Genomic DNA, 16,318 nt, shown 5'->3' with positions numbered 1-16,318 from the left:
GGTTTACTAATGATTCAGAACTAGGTAGGATTGTTGAATTGGAGGATACGAAACTGCTTCAAGACAATTTCGGCAAGTTGAGCAAGTGGAAAATATTGGTAGATGCAGAATGTGAAAAAAATATTAGGTATCCATTGCAGTGTGAAGATGTGGAATTATTTAAACGATAAATTGTGAAGCATTAATGTACAGAGCGATTTATGTGTACATCAGCCCACTGAAAGCAAACATGCGGTTGGAGCATGTAGTTAAACACAGTACGATGATCTACATTGCAAGATATTTTGAAGACAGATGCAAATTTGTAAAACCACACATGTGGTGTAGTGTGTAGTTTAGAGCTCCCTACCCAAAATACAATGTAGTTTTTATGGAGGAAGCGAGTCTGTGTTCAGCCGGCTGTTATCTGGGATGGTAGAGCTTTCATGCGTCAAGAATATGTTGACGAAGTCTGATTCACTAACATTTAGAAGAATCAGAGTGGATCTCTGAAACAAACCCAATTCTGAGAATTGGACAAACTGAATATAGAATGTTTTGAGAAAATGGAGTTTAGAATGAGGAGTCACAGTATTAGGTTGCGGGGCAAGATATTTCAGACAAGATATCTTGAAGGTGGCCAAGTTGATAATTACATTTAAAGGCAATACATACTTCTAGATCTATTTTTCTTGTGGTTCTACTTTGATCACATTGAAGAGCAGGCTCAAAGGGTCAAATGGCAACTTCCTGCTCTCATTTTCTTACTGCTTTGTTTGGATGAAGATACTTCCATTACGTTATTCTTTGGAGGATCCAGGATTTTAACCCAATTGTGTAAGAATTTGTGTATTAGAATAGCCTATAAAGTAGGTTGCAGTTGAGGAGCAGACACATGGGAACATCATCTTATCCTAGATCATAAAAGGCAAGCAAAAGCCCCAGTACTTATATGGAGCTGTGGAATCAGTAGTTGCCTCCATAATATTATGCACCTGTTCTCGTCACATTTACAGACGCACCAACCTACGCAAGAACTATGAGCCGCTGCACAAGTCAGATGCTACGCAAGTTGAAAACGCAAGTGCTACTGTGCACGCGTAAACTTACTATTCGACGCAGTATTGATGGGAACATTCAGAAGAACAGCTGACTGGGTGATTCTTCAGTAACTGTCTACTTTGGTGTCCCACTACTTTTCGATGCCGTATATATTGAAAATCCGTAATTCTAACCCATTTCTTCTCTTTCTATATTGTTAATAAACATAATCCTGATAAATAAAGATTAAACCCTAAATGAATAGTATTATTTTTTTATTTCCCCCCCGATGTTTGATGCCCCTCCCCGGACCATCATGCAGTCATATCTGTCACGCGAGTATTTTATGCTCATGTGTAAAATAATGACCATAATTATCAATTGTAATTGAAAAATGAACAGTATGCTTCTGCCTATTCATCTGAAGTTAATATTGTTTTAGAGGAAGTTGGTGAAAAGTTATGTGACAGTCATTATTCTTGTTGAAAATCACCACTTTTTTTCGGCAGTAAACTGTTACGAAGGTATAAAATCAATGCGTTAGACTGGAAAAAAATTTTTGGCAGTTTATTTAAGGAAGATACTCTATAATTTGAAATTGCAACAAATTGATTTTATATTCTTAAATCAGTGATATTTTAGTGTTGTTCATCATAAAAATGCGACGGATATGACTGAATGCAATGGGCAACCTGGAAAAAATAAAATTAATTCTCTAAAAGATTGTGCCAAACATATTTTTCCCCATAGTAGAGATGTTCACCTATGTGAAACATTCAAAGTTGCAAGAATTTAAGTTTTATAATCGGGTTTCCAGAAGCTTAAAAGTAGACACCTACAGAAGAATCACCCGACTAGCTAGAGGAAATGGCCGCATATGACGGCAGCAATGCACTGCTACCGAGACACAAGTGCAGGTTTACACGACTCGCCTATCATGCAAGTCATGAAGTGTCGGTATTTGACTTTAGTCATCTCTAGATATAATGGCGTGTCTCCCATGGTATTACTATTGAATGTCATACTCTTCCAACTCAAACTTTAAATCTTTTCTGTAGTAGGACGGTGTGAACTAATCCTGGGACAAATGGACAGAAATGCAAATGCTGCTTATTAGGACATGAGATTGAGTATTACAGCTCTATTCTTATTTTTGTATGCACTAAGCCAGAGATGACTTTTCAACTTCCATTTCCAGGAGAATTCACCAAATCTCCAGCAGTAATAGAATAATAGAATTATAAAATCGGAATAAAGCTGTAATACTCAGAACTACTTTAAAATATAGAAATTTAATGGAAAGCATCCATGTAAATGTAATCCCAGCCAATCATTCTGCTCCTGAGATTTGTCATTTTATGACGTTGGCTTAAAGCTGATTTGATAGTGATATTTTCTGCAAATGTCTCAATAACAAGTAGCTAACCACATAGGTTCTTATCGGTTGGACAAAATGGAAGGCATACTTTAATGTCTGACCCTATATCTGTGACAAGGGACAACAAATCACCCTTGATCTGGGAACATCGGCATTTGAAGCACTGCTCAACAAATTACGGATGGTTTTACTTAATGAGAAATAACATCTAGGTCCATGGAGACTACAGCAACATTTCCAACACAGAAAAGGGTACTTCAAAAGATCCTTGCAAATCAGCCTGTTATTTGGACAATCAAATTCAAAATCTTGCTCTGCATTTGTCCCAGATACTCAATTTTCTCTCAAATAAATGCAACTTAAACCAAATGCATACTGGATTTCTCTTTTTATTCACAACAGTATCCATTCAAAGAAAACTTAGACAAAGAGAAGTTTACAGAAAAAAAAGTAAACAGAAGGCACTATAATTTCTTAGAGTGGAACCAACATCATTTTGACTCACAGTACTTTTTTAAATACATCTCACAGCGGTCTAAACCCACTGTACCACAACGAGCTCTATTGCTGTTTAGAATACAGCCCTTACACAGATTTGAATGAATTTGTACAATTTTAATGTATTCACTGAATACTACAATATTTACAAAAAGTCCCAGAAATTTCCAGAAATGAAGATTTATTTTTCCTGGTCCTTTGAAAGAGGTCTTCTGAACAGTAGAATGTGAGGTTCTAGAAATAAAAAAATGTGATAATTTGTACCTATTTCCATAGTTGTTTAGTGTAGGACATAACATTAAAGGATCAGCTCTATAAGAGAATAGGGATTTAAGGGAAATTGTTACTTTCTGTACAGAACATTCTGTACCCAATATAAATTGCGTGTTTTATATCCCAATGATGCATTTGTTTCATTCAAATCCAACATTTATAGCTTATTATTCACTCAGGAATAATGTTATTAAATTACAGTAGAAAAATACTTAATGCATCTTAGAGTAGCATTATTGACCAACGTATTTAGTTTGACATGGAGTAATCTTGAATACCTTCAAATACCTTTGGAAACATTTGTTGACCAGTCAAAAATGTCAATCAAGTTCTTTTCAAATCATTTAAAGTCATAAATGTGAGGTTATCCACTTTGGTGGCAAAAACAGGAAGGCAGATTATTATCCAAATGGTATCAAGTTGGGGAAAGGGGAAGCACAAAGAGACCTGGGGGTCCTTGTTAATCACTCACTGAAAGTAAGCATGCAGGTACAGCAGACAGTGAAGAAAGCTAATGGCATGTTGGCCTTCATAACAAGAGTTGTGTGTAGGAGCAAATAGGTCCTTCTGCAGTTGTACAGGGCCCTAGTGAGACCACGCCTGGTGTATTGTGTGTAGTTGTGGTCTCTAAATTTGAGGAAGGACATTATTGCTATTGAGGGAGTGCAGCATAGGTTCACGAGGTTAATTTCCGGGGTGGCGGGACTGTCATATGTGAATAGAATGGAGTGGCTGGGCTTGTATACTCTGGAATTTGGAAGGATGAGAGGGAATCTTATTGAAACATATAGGATTATTAAGGGATTGGGCACGCTAGAGGCAGGAAACATGTTCCCGATGTTGGGGGAGTCCAGAACCAGGGGTCACAGTTTAAGAATAAGGGGTAGGCCATTTAGATCGGAGATGAGGAAAATCCTTTTCACCCAGAGTTGTGAATCTGCGGAATTCGCTGCCTCAGAAGGCAGTGGAGGCCAATTCTCTGGATGCTTCGATAGAGCTCCTAAAGATAGGGGATATGGTGAGACGGCAGGAACGAGGTACTGAATGTGGATGATCAGCCATGATCACAGTGAATGGCAGTGCTGGCTTGAAGGGCCAAATGGCCTATACCTGCACCTAGTGTCTATAAGGCATCTGTAACTTCTGCAGTATCCTCAAGACTTAACAAAGTCTGTCTTTTTGTTATATAAAAAAATTATATAACTATTGAAAAACATCAGGAAACTCAGGAACATAAACATAAATCACATAGGGCATTGACAGGTCCAACCTGGATATTGAATACCCAATTTATAGACACACTGTGCACACAAATGAGTATTTGAGAGACTGGCAGGCTGGATGGGATGGATTTCCCAGTCGTTGCAGGCATCTTCTGCCAGATGAGAATAGGACATTTTGGGTGCCTTCACTTCACCCCCAACCCCCCCCCCCCCACATGTTTTATTGCTTAATGGGCAATAATACCTGGTTCATGCATCATGTAATGTACCCAGCCTAGAGATTGCTGGACACCTAGCTTCCGCCATTCATCCTCAGACATAAGATGAGTCTTTGGTACTTTCTTTGCAAGTTCTTTGGGCAACATAACATGCCTGTGGATGAATAAAAAAGCAAGCAAGTATTACAGTTATAGTTAAACATTCAAGTAAATGAAAATAGACAAAATATGCATGATGGATTATATATTACCCAACAAAGATTAAATGAAAATCATTTGATAGCAAATAACATGTTGCTTATAATAAATAGCCCTAATAACAATTTCAGCAATATCTTCCTCAAAAATATTCAGGCTTGAGACAGAAAGACTATCCCAAAGAGTGGCCTAACATCGTATCTCTGACCAATATTCCACTGGAATAGTCCAGCTTCTATCACAAAAATGAGAATGTGATAACTAAAATAAGTTTTATATTTTGATATTAAAACTCATATTAGATTTAGATCTTTAAATGTGTATTATATGTATATCAAAATGTTCTATAATGATGTCAACACATAGATTTGCAGGCAAGGGGGGCATTCATGCTGTCAAAATATTGCTCGTATCAGTTGGTTGCAAGTTACCAATGCACAACCACTAAGATGCAATCAATTCTGTTTCATCAGTTCTGAGTTACTCTGGCATTTTGTGTCTATCTTCAGTATATACCAGCATCTGCAGTGCCTTGTATACCAATGATAGATGGACACCGTAAATTAGGTGGCAGAGTAAACAACTTGGTTCCCAATGCAAGGTCTCAATCTGAAACAATAACCGCCCCTTGTAGCCTGACCTGCTGAATTCTTCCAGCAGTTTTTTTTTTGGTTCCTGCTTGAGACGGCTCCACATTGAGTTCATGGTTAATTTGATTGCAACCTCTGGCCCATCCACAGCAGCCCTTTACCCCCTTTTCTCATTAATATATCTATCAATAGTTTAAAAATATTCAAATTCTGAGAATTTCAGAGACTTAACTCCCAGAGGAAAACATTTGCACCTCATACATCATAATTGGGAACCCCATTGGTTTTAAATAAGTGACCTCTAATTCAAAATTCTGCAACAAAAGTATATCCACTCTGCCAGGATCCGATGTGTCAATCAAATCACCTCACATTCTTCTAATTGGGTATATATCAATGTTTTCCTCAAAGACAACCTATCTATTCCAAGTATTTGTCTTGTAAACCTGTATGAAACCATATCAGATGCACTAACAACCAGTTTTTAATATGAAAGTGAAAACTCCACGCAATGTTCCATACGTTGTTTCACTAATATCCTGTGCGAGTGAAGCTTAATACCTCTACTTTTGTATTCAATTCCCCTACCAAAACAACCCTCAACATTCTATTTGCTGACCCAGTTACTTGCTGTACCCGTATCCTGAATTAATATCCAGGAAACAAGCTATTATTAACCCCAACCCCTCTTAAATCTTTAATCAGGACTGCACCTGAACAGGCCCTTCCAAATACGATGCCAAATTAAACTAATCTCTTCTGCCCAGGCACGGAACTCGCTATCAAAACATGGAGGGGACACACCATTTTCTGGCGGCCGCGCGCGCATGCGCACACTCACACACATGCGCGAGGCTTCGGAGGTTCAATCCAGCGCTAAATGCAGCTCAACTCTGCCTGTCTCGCCGGGTTAACTACAGCCATGATTGGATTGACGGGATACTAGCGCTGCTTCTCCGCGCTAGCCATATTTCCCGCAAGCCCAGGCAGGTTAACCTGGCGGGACAGGCAGAGTTGAGCTGGGTTTAGCGCTGCATCTCTGCGCTGGCTGTGAGCCTGGGGGTACAGCTCGCGTCTGACTCCCGACCTCTCTGGCCAGTCGTGGGGGGGGGGCACTCGGGTGGGGACGGGACAGCACCGGAGACCCGGCCGGGATCGATCCTGGCTGCGGATGAGGCGCAGGTCTGTGCCATGTCTCCCTCCTCCAATCATCGTGCTGAATCATCATGTCCCGCCCCATTGCCTGCTGACCGACGTCTCTCTCGTCCAATCGGCGCCCTCGATCAGCAGTCCCACCTCCACTGTCTCGCGGAAAGTGGAGATTTTAAAATCCGAATGACAAAAACTTGGGGGGGGGGGGGGGGGGGGGGGGGGGGGGGGGGGGGGGATGTGTCCCCTCTGGCCCCCCCGGGTTTTCCGTCCCTGCTTCTGCCTGCACATAATCCACATTCAGAAACAAGGAATCGCACATGCTGCTTTATAAAAGAAAAAGACAAAGTGCTGGAGTAACTCAGTGGGTCAGGCAGCATCTCTGGAGCATAGATAGTTATTTTGGGTCGGAACCCTTCTTCAGACTGATTGTGGGGTGGGGGAAAGCTAGAAGAGAGTGGGTAGGAGAAAGCCTGGCAGATAATAGGTTGGTATAGGGATGCCATTGGGATGCAAGCTACTCAAGCAGAATATGAGGTGCTGTTCCTCCAGTTTGCAGGCGACCTCACTTTGACAATGAAGGCAGTGCTGGATTGAAAGGCCAGTGTGGGAGTGGGAAGAAGAGTTATAACTGGTAGCAATGGTTGAGCCAGTAGGCCTTGATAGACTGAGCAGGTGTTTGGCAAAACGGTTGCCTTATGTTTGATCTCGCTGATGTATTGTAGGTCACATTGGGAACACTGAATACAGGAAATGAAGTTAAACGGTGCAAGTGAACCTCTGCTTTACCTGGAAGGACTGCTGATGTTCATGGATGTAGGCATGGGAGGGGATAAAGGGACAAGAGATATATGTGAACCTCTGTCTCACCTGGAAGGTCTGCTGAGGTCCCTGGATGGAGGTGCGGAAGTTCATTTACCCCTTTGTTGCATAGTAATCAGACAACATTGTCTCAATGAGAACATAGCTGCTAATTTCACCGCAGGAGGCCATCCAAATTATCAAGCAATCTCGTCCATTATACTTGTGCAATGATATTTATTAAACAAAGTAACATTCAGTTTCTAGTATTTTTAATTTGCACTAACAAAAAAGGTGGATGGACACAGAGAAGTCTTGAAGAATTTTTGGTTTTAAGTACATCTATGGATTCGTAGTAGCACAGAAACAGGTCTTTGACACACTGCCCATGCCAGCCTTAAATGGCCTATCTATATCATTCTAGTTTCCAGCATTTGGCGTACTGATTTCTATGCTGTAGCATTTCAAGCGTCAAGAAACACGTTCCACCCAATCAATGCCTCTAGGCTTGTCCCACCAAATACAAAATGATCCATTGGCTAATCCAATTCAAGAGCACCATTAGCAAATCCAAGGGTGCCAATTCCATGGCTCCTCTGAGATTCAGAGGCACAGAATACACTGGAGAGTTAACATAATATGTTAGTACTACCCACCAGAGACAAGTTTCTGATATGCAGCAAAAACTACAATTTAATATTATCTCATAGGAAAATAAAAATAAATACCCACAATAATGAAATACAAAAGCAAAATGTACAAACCAGGGAACTACAAAGCGACAAGATTAACATCGGTACTGGAAATGTTACTTAAGGGTATTTTGAGGGATTGAATCTACCAGTGTTTGGAATGCCATGGACAGATTAAGGATAGACAGCATGGATTTATGCTTGGGAAATCACGTGTTACAAATTTGATAGTGTTCTTTATAAAGAGGTGACACAGGCAATGACAGAGCAGTAGATGTTGTCTATACTTTAGCAAAGTATTTGACAAGGTCCCACATGGTAGGCGACATTAGATGAGATCCAAGGTGAGATTCCCAATTAGATTGAAACGGTTTGATGAAAGGAGTCAGATTGGGATATGGCGGGTTGTTATTCCGATTGAAGGCTTGTGATCAGCAGTATGCTGCAGCGATCAATCCTGGAACTACTGTTATGTCATCTATATTAACAACTTGGATGACAGTGTTGTTAATATCAACGGTACTCGACCTCCATCCATGCCTCTTCCCCCTCTCTGATCATAAGCTTATACGGTTCACCATCCCTTCTCCGACACCTCGCCCCCGCTTCCTCCGAGAAATCACCTTCCGTAATCTAAAATCCATTGATCCCCTCCATCTCTCTGACCTCCTCTCCACCACTCTCCCCCTGGACTCAGCCCCCATCTCACCTGATGATCTCACAAACCATCTCAACTCCACCTTGTCTACCTCCCTTAACACTATGGCCCCCCTCAAAACAAGAACCGTAACTTTCAACATATCTTCACCCTGGTACACACCTGCACTTCGTAAACTGAAACAAACTGGTCGCCGACTTGAACGACTCACAAATAAATCATCTCTCACAATCCACCTTGAAGCTTACAAACTCCACCTCACTGATTACAAAGATGCCCTCATTGCTGCAAAATCTGCCTACCTCTCCTCCATATTCACTGATCCCTGCCTAAACCACAGTGGGCAACCTCCTCAAGCCAACACTCTCCCTACCTCTACTCCGGATCTCTGCAACTCATTCCTCCACTTTTTCGCTGATAAAATCAGCACCATCTATCAATCTTTATCCCCTGTACCCGACTCCCCAGCATCTACTCCACCACCTACCAAGGCCCCTCCTTTCAACATCTCCACTGACCTCCTTACCCCTCCTCCACCAACAACAATAAAACACAACAGGATGCATGAAACATGAAATTAAAGTGACGAGCGGAAAGTCCAGGATTGAGGGGGGGGGGGGGAGCCAGTCTACCCCACGACAGAAGGGGGAGGGGTTGTAGTTTGATAGCCACAGGGAAAAAGGATCTCCTATGGCATTTGTGCTGCATCTTGGTGGAACAATTCTGTTGCTGAAGGTGCTCCTCGGGTTGACCAATGTGTCATGGAGGAGGCGAGCTGTATTGTCCAAGATGCTCTGCAGTTTGAGGAGCATCCTCCCCTCCAATGAATCCAACTCCACCCCCAGGACAGAGCCGGCCTTCCTGATGAGCTTGTTGATTATATTGGCGTCTGCGGCCTTTGTGGATGATAGTGAAGATGGTTATCTAAGATTACAACAGGATTTAGGTGAACTGGGTCAAGGGATACCAGGTGGGAGTTTAATTCAGGCAAGTGCAAGATGTTGTATTTTGGCAAGTTAAATCAAGGCAGGACTTGCATAGTAAATTGTTGCTCCTTGGAGAGAGACCTGCAGGTACAGTAAAAAAAATAAAAACTGCTCAACGAATCAGACTGCATCCAGAGGGAATTGGCAGATCAGATAGTCCACTTCCTTCCATAGATAGTGCCTGACCTGTCCAGCTCTTCCAACAGTTTAGTTTTTAGCTCAAGATTCCAGCATTTCTGTGAGGATACTATGAGAATGCAGGGTGACTTGGACAGGTTGGGGGAGTGGGCAGATGCATGGCAGATGAAGTTTAATGCGGATAAATGTGAGGTTATCCACTTTGGTAGCAAAAACAGGAAGGCAGATTACTATCGTTCATACCGCTGGGGTGAACTACCCAAGCGAAATATGAGTTGCTGTTCCTCCAATTTGTACTGGGCCTCACTCTTGACAATGGAGGCCAGGCCAGAAAGGTCAGATTGGGAATGGGAGGAGAGGTTGAAGTGCTGAGCCACCGGGAGATCAGTTTTTTCGGGGAGAAGAGGATCGTTCCTACATTACGGCGGCGGTGGCGGCAGATTCAAAATGATAACGGTCCCTTTAGCGAGTCGGCTTCAATTGCCGAATGTGGTAAATTTCCACCTCGGACGAGGCCTGAACCTACCACCGACGAGGGACCACTGGAGGGTCGCTCCGATTGCGGTGGTCTGCGGCGTTTTTGGCCGTTCTTGGCCGTGGAACGATCTTCAGCTGACAGCCGACGGCTGTCGCCCTGCGGCCTTCATCGCTAGCCGCTAGAACCCTGCACGCTGCCCGGAGAGGACGCTGGCGTTGATTGTTCGCCGCTTCTCCGCCTGCCATTCCCCTCCCCCCCTCTTTTGTAACCTGTCTGTTACCTGTCTGTGCACCATCGACGCTGGACACCTCCCTGCACCAGCGACGCTTGATCCTCTCTGCACCCGCACCACTGGACAACCTCTCTGCACCTGCACTGCTGGACAGCCTCTGCACCTGCACTGCTGGACAAGCACCTGCACTGCTGGACAACCTCTTTGCTCCCTCACTGCTGGACACCTCGCTGCACCCGCTCTGCTGGACAACCTCTCTGCTTCCTCACCGCTGGATACTCGCTGCACCCGCTCTGCTGGACAACCTCTCTTCACCTTCTCTGCTGGTCACCTCTCTGCACCCTCACTGCTGGACAACCTCTCTGCTGCTTCCTGCAGTTGCTCGGGCTCCTCATCATGCTCAAATACTCAACTCTGCAACTGACTGGTCTCTTCAATAACTACATCCCATCCTGCATCCCAGTCATTAAATAGCTTAGACTTCTACGTCGACCACGTTACATCCACAGAGGCTCTCGACGCAAGCTTGTTTACTTCAACCACGGACATTCCATTCCATCCATCTGCTCACTACCATGCTCTGCCTCCCCCTCAACCGTGTCACCCCCAATCCCAGCTGACCACACGCACTTTCAACTGGGACAACCTCAGATCTCTCTAGCCTGCCCCCATCCCTCCACCCTCTCACAATGCCAACTTTGCCCTCCTCAACACCCGGTCGCTCAACAACAAAGCCCTTGCCCTCCATGAACTAATCCTTGACTACACTCTGGACTTCCTTCTGCTCACTGAAACTTGGCAACAACCCAATGTCTTCTTCTCCCTCAATCAAGCATCCCCACCTGGATTTAATTACATCTCCAAACCCCGCCCCTCCCGCCATGGAGGTGGCCTCGCTGTTATTTTCAACCAGAACTTTCCGATCACTGAACTCACCCTCCCCCCAGTAGCATCATTTGAATTCCTCGCCTTCAAAGCCCTTTCCTCCATGACAGTCATCCTCATTTACCGGCCACCTAAACCAAACCCCTCCTTCCTATCTGACTTCACTGAACTCCTCACACTTGCCTCATCTCTCTCCCCACGTCTGCTGCTACTTGGTGACTTAAATATTCATATGGACTCCCCCACCTGCAAGCTCGCATCTGAATTCGCCTTTTTACTTGACAACTTCTCTCTCACTAAGCACGTCACCTTTCCCACCCATGACAAAGGTCACATCCTTGACCTGGTCTGCTCCACAAATCAACCGGTACTCGACCTCCATCCATGCCTCTTCCCCCTCTCTGATCATAAGCTTATACGGTTCACCATCCCTTCTCCGACACCTCGCCCCCGCTTCCTCCGAGAAATCACCTTCCGTAATCTAAAATCCATCGATCCCCACCATCTCTCTGACCTGCTCTCCTCCACTCTCCCCCTGGACTCAACCCACATCTCACCTGATGATCTCACAAACCATCTCAACTCCACCTTGTCTACCTCCCTTAACACTCTGGCTCCCCTCAAAACAAGAACCGTAACTTTTAACACATCTTCACCTTGGTACACACCTGCACTTCGTAAGCTGAAACAGACTGGTCGCCGACTTGAACGACTCACAAAGAAATCATCTCTCACAGTCCACCATGAAGCTTACAAACTCCACCTCACTGCCTACAAAGATGCCCTCATTGCTGCAAAATCTGCCTACCTCTCCTCCATATTCACCGACCCCTGCCTTAACCACAGAACCCTCTTCTCCACAGTGGGCAACCTCCTCAAGCCTCGAGCCAACACTCTCCCTACCTCTACTCCGGATCTCTGCAACTCATTCCTCCACTTTTTCGCTGACAAAATCAGCACCATCTATCAATCTTTATCCCCTGTACCCGACTCCCCAGCATCTACTCCACCACCTACCAAGGCCCCTCCTTTCAACATCTCCACTGACCTCCTTACCCCTCCTCCACACTGCTTCCTCTCCCAGTTTGACCTGGTCACCCCTACTGAAATCTCCAAACTCATTAGCTCTTCCAAACCCACTACCTGCTCCCTCGACCCTCTCCCCACTCCCCTACTGAAGTCCTGCCTCCCCGTTCTCTGCCCCTACCCTGACGAGGAAACACTTTTTCTCAGAGTGGCGAGTCTGTGGAATTCTCTGCCTCAGAGGGCAGTGGAGGCAGGTTCTCTGGATGCTTTCAAGAGCGAGCTAGATAGGGCTCTTAAAAATAGTGGAGTCAGGGGATATCGGGAGAAGGCAGGAACGGGGTACTGATTGGGGATGATCAGCCATGATCACATTGAATGGCGGTGTTGGCTCGTAGGGCCAAATGGTCTACTCCTGCACCTATTGTCTATCTCGTGTATCCATTGATGCAGATGCATAGTTCCTGAAAGTGACAACACGGGTAGACAGGGTGGTGAAAGGTAGTTGGCACGCTTATTGCCTTCATCAGTCATGACATTAGAGTTGGGCTATAACATAACTGTACAAGTCTTTGCTGAGACCACACCTGGGAATATTATGAATAATGTTTAAGAAGGAACTGCAGATGCTGGAAAATCGAATATTATGAATAGTTCTGGTTTCCCAGCTTATAGGATGTCATTCAGCCAAAACTGATACAAAAAAAAGATTCACATGTTACCAAGACTGGAGGAATTGATTTATAGAGTTGACTTTATTCCAGGAGGCTGAGGGGTGATTCGAGACATATAATCAGTGGATTTTTCCCAGGAGATCAGTGGATTTTTCCTCAGTGTAGGGGGAATGCCTACCCATCCCCTAAAACTAGAGGACATTTATTTAAAAAGGACCCAAGATGCATAATTTTCCAGAGTGGTGCGTATATGGATCAATCTGAAAGAGGGAACCGTACAATTATAAATTTTAAAGGACATTTTGACACATAGATGGATACAAATGGTTTAGAGGGATTGTGAGCAAATACAACCCTCAAATATAGGGTCTGAAGAAGGGTTTCGGCCCGAAACGTCGCCTATTTCCTTCGCTCCATAGATGCTGCTGCACCCGCTGAGTTTCCCCAGCAATTTTGTGAACCCTCAAATATATGCTGGTCAGCACGGACATCTTGGGCCGAAGGGACTGTTTGCATATATATGAAACGTATCGGTTGTAGGAGCCGAATAGAAATACACGTGCAGCACGTGGGGAAAACGCAAATAATTTCATGTGTCAGATTGATTCCTAATGTAGAAACAGCATTTTCTCAGAATTTACTTTGGGGTTGAATAATTCAGAAATTCTAAGAATCCGAGGAACTACCTTGAAAAATATTCATCCTGCTCAGTTACCACATAACAATTCAAAACTCATCACAAGAAAGATTCACACAAAATTTAAAAACCACTAGTGACAGCCTGAGACGAGGGATAACCGACACCAGTCGCCATGTGATAATCTTTCCTCCGGGTAGGCCTTGTGTTTAGCCCCATAGGATTCTTTTCTCCTGCTTCACCGGACAGCTCGGTTATTATAAGCCAGCATTTTAAGGCAGGAAATCACGGCAGTGTGGTCCGTTAACAGAATAGCGCCGGGACGGGAACGATGTGTAGGAACAAACTGCAGATGCTGGCTTACACCGAAGACACGAAATGTTGGAGTAACTCAGCGGGACAGGCAACATCTCTGGAGAAAGGTCTTGATCCGAAACGTCACCTATGCCTTCTATCCAGAGATACTGCCCGTCTCGCTGAGTTACTCCAACATTTCGTGTCTTATCTTCCTGGATGGGATGGCGGCGGACTGCGAGCGCAGCTATGAGGGGGAGGGGCGGAAGAGTGGCAGCTCCGGGATGGAATGGCGGCGGACTGCGGGTCCTAGCTGGGGGAGAGGGAGTAACAGGGACGGGATGCAGCTAGGAAGGGGGGGGGGGGGGGGGGGGGGTAGCAGCGCCGGGGTGGGATGGGAAGTGAGATGGCGGCGGCTCCGCTTCCAGCCGGTTGAAGCCGCCCCTCCCCCCCGGCCTGACGTCACGCGCGGCGAGCAAGCGGGTCGCGGTGGCTGTAAACAACTCGTCCCGCACCGCGGAGCCCAACGTTAACCACCGTGAGGCGGCAGCATAATGTTGCTCGCAAACTCTGCTCACGAGTCACGTCGCACGATCATTGGAAAGAAGCAAATCCATGAACGTCAGCGTTCAGTCAAAACAAGCATCGCCGTGCGTTCCAGGGCGGTCTGTTCACGGCAAGAGCAGCATTTCGAAACTATTGCTCGCCACTTCAAGTGGCACAACTGTTTACCTGTACTCGTACTGATCGTCGTAATACTTGTCGGAGTAATAGATCTGTTTGCTGGACATGTTTGCCGGCAGGGTGTGAGCTGCACAAGTGAAGCGGCGACAGCGCGGCGCGGCTCCGAGCAACCGTCGCCTCTTCCAACGCCACGAGGCGATTTGAATCGGAGCGGCGCGCGCCCATTGGACCATTCGCGGGACCACGTGACCTCCGCCGGGCGCGGGCGCGTACTCGCGCGACCAACGGTAGGTTGTTGGGAGGCCGCGGCGAGCGCGCGCCCCCCCTCTCCCCGGGGTGACGTTGCGTTGGTAGTGGTGGAAGAACAAGCGGCCGCACAGGCCACACTCCTTCACTGACCTTCCCCAAAAAGGCAAACTGAACAAACTTGATGTGTAGGAAAGAACTGCAGATGCTGGTTTAAACCGAAGATAGACACAAAATGCTGGAGTAATTCAGCGGGACAGGCAGCATCTTTGGAGAGAACCAATGGGTGTTCGATTTGGATCCAGACCCTCAAAAAAGATTCACATGTTACCAGTACTTGAGGAATTGAGTAAGGAGCATCCGTGACTTTTTCCCCCCTGCAGCATAGGAGGCTGAGGGGTGACCTTTACAGAGACAAAATCACGAGGGGCGTAGATCAGGTGAATTTTCCTCGGTGTAGGAGTGTCTATCCTTCAAGGGGGGTCTCGAACCGAAACGTCACCCATTCCTTCTCGCCAGAGATGCTGCCTGTCCCCCTGAATTAAAAAAAAAAATCAAACTTTTAAACATGAATAACCTATTACCCAGCACATTTAAAGAAACATTTTCTTTAAGTAAGCGTTTGAGAAAACACATGTAAATAGTAAAAACTCACACTCTTGTGCAGTCAGGAGGTTCCTGGCTGAACTCAAGACTTATGCATGTTCCATACTGAAACTGAGGGTAAATATTGGCAATTCCACATAAAACTACCAAAAAGTTTCAGCCAAATATATATTTTGCTGTGAATTTTCCTTAGATTTGATATTTTTATTGCCCAAATAAACAGTGGATAGCCTGAGGGATAGTTTCCACTGACTCCTTGCTATGCTGCTCTGGCTTGGTGGTCCTGTGCATCAGCAAGAATAATAGCATGTGAGTTTGTGTGATGGGCTAAAATGAACTTGATTTGAGTTTTCTCTGAAAAATATTTGCTTTCACAATTGTTTGCACAGTAGAATTTTCTACATATTCAGAATTTTCCCTATTTTAACATACTCTGGTTGAATTTCTGCTAATTATCACAAAGATCTGTGAAAATCCCAGGTAAACTTTCTCCGAGGGTTTGGTGTCAATGTCATAAGAAAATCTACGGGAAAGCTCATAATCAATAGATTCCAAAATAGTGAGTGGTAAAGTATGTATTTTGTTGAAGCATGTTCAGAAGCATATTTTCATCTTGTGCTTGAGGCAGGAAATATCACATATTTCCAAGTGATGTTGAACAATATGCTATGTGACCAGTTAGATCTTCATGGGCACTTTTGTGAATTTAATTACCATGCAGTTTAAAGACATAGACA

General features: G+C 44.7%; 1 protein-coding gene across 1 annotated transcript; it reads right to left on the bottom strand.

The window, feature by feature from the left end:
• Window positions 1-2,769: 2,769 nt before the first annotated feature.
• Window positions 2,770-14,944, bottom strand: cks2 (CDC28 protein kinase regulatory subunit 2). The gene is made up of 3 exons (XM_033017730.1): window positions 14,778-14,944; window positions 4,637-4,764; window positions 2,770-3,130 (listed from the first exon to the last, which is right to left on the bottom strand). Exons 1-3 carry the CDS (start codon window positions 14,834-14,836, stop codon window positions 3,078-3,080), a joined length of 240 nt encoding a protein of 79 aa, XP_032873621.1. The 5' UTR covers window positions 14,837-14,944; the 3' UTR covers window positions 2,770-3,077.
• Window positions 14,945-16,318: the final 1,374 nt, after the last annotated feature.

Source organism: Amblyraja radiata, chromosome 3 (assembly GCF_010909765.2).
Source record: "Amblyraja radiata isolate CabotCenter1 chromosome 3, sAmbRad1.1.pri, whole genome shotgun sequence".
In the NCBI taxonomy this organism is placed as follows: domain Eukaryota; kingdom Metazoa; phylum Chordata; class Chondrichthyes; order Rajiformes; family Rajidae; genus Amblyraja; species Amblyraja radiata.
This window is presented reverse-complemented; position numbering and strand designations above follow the sequence as displayed.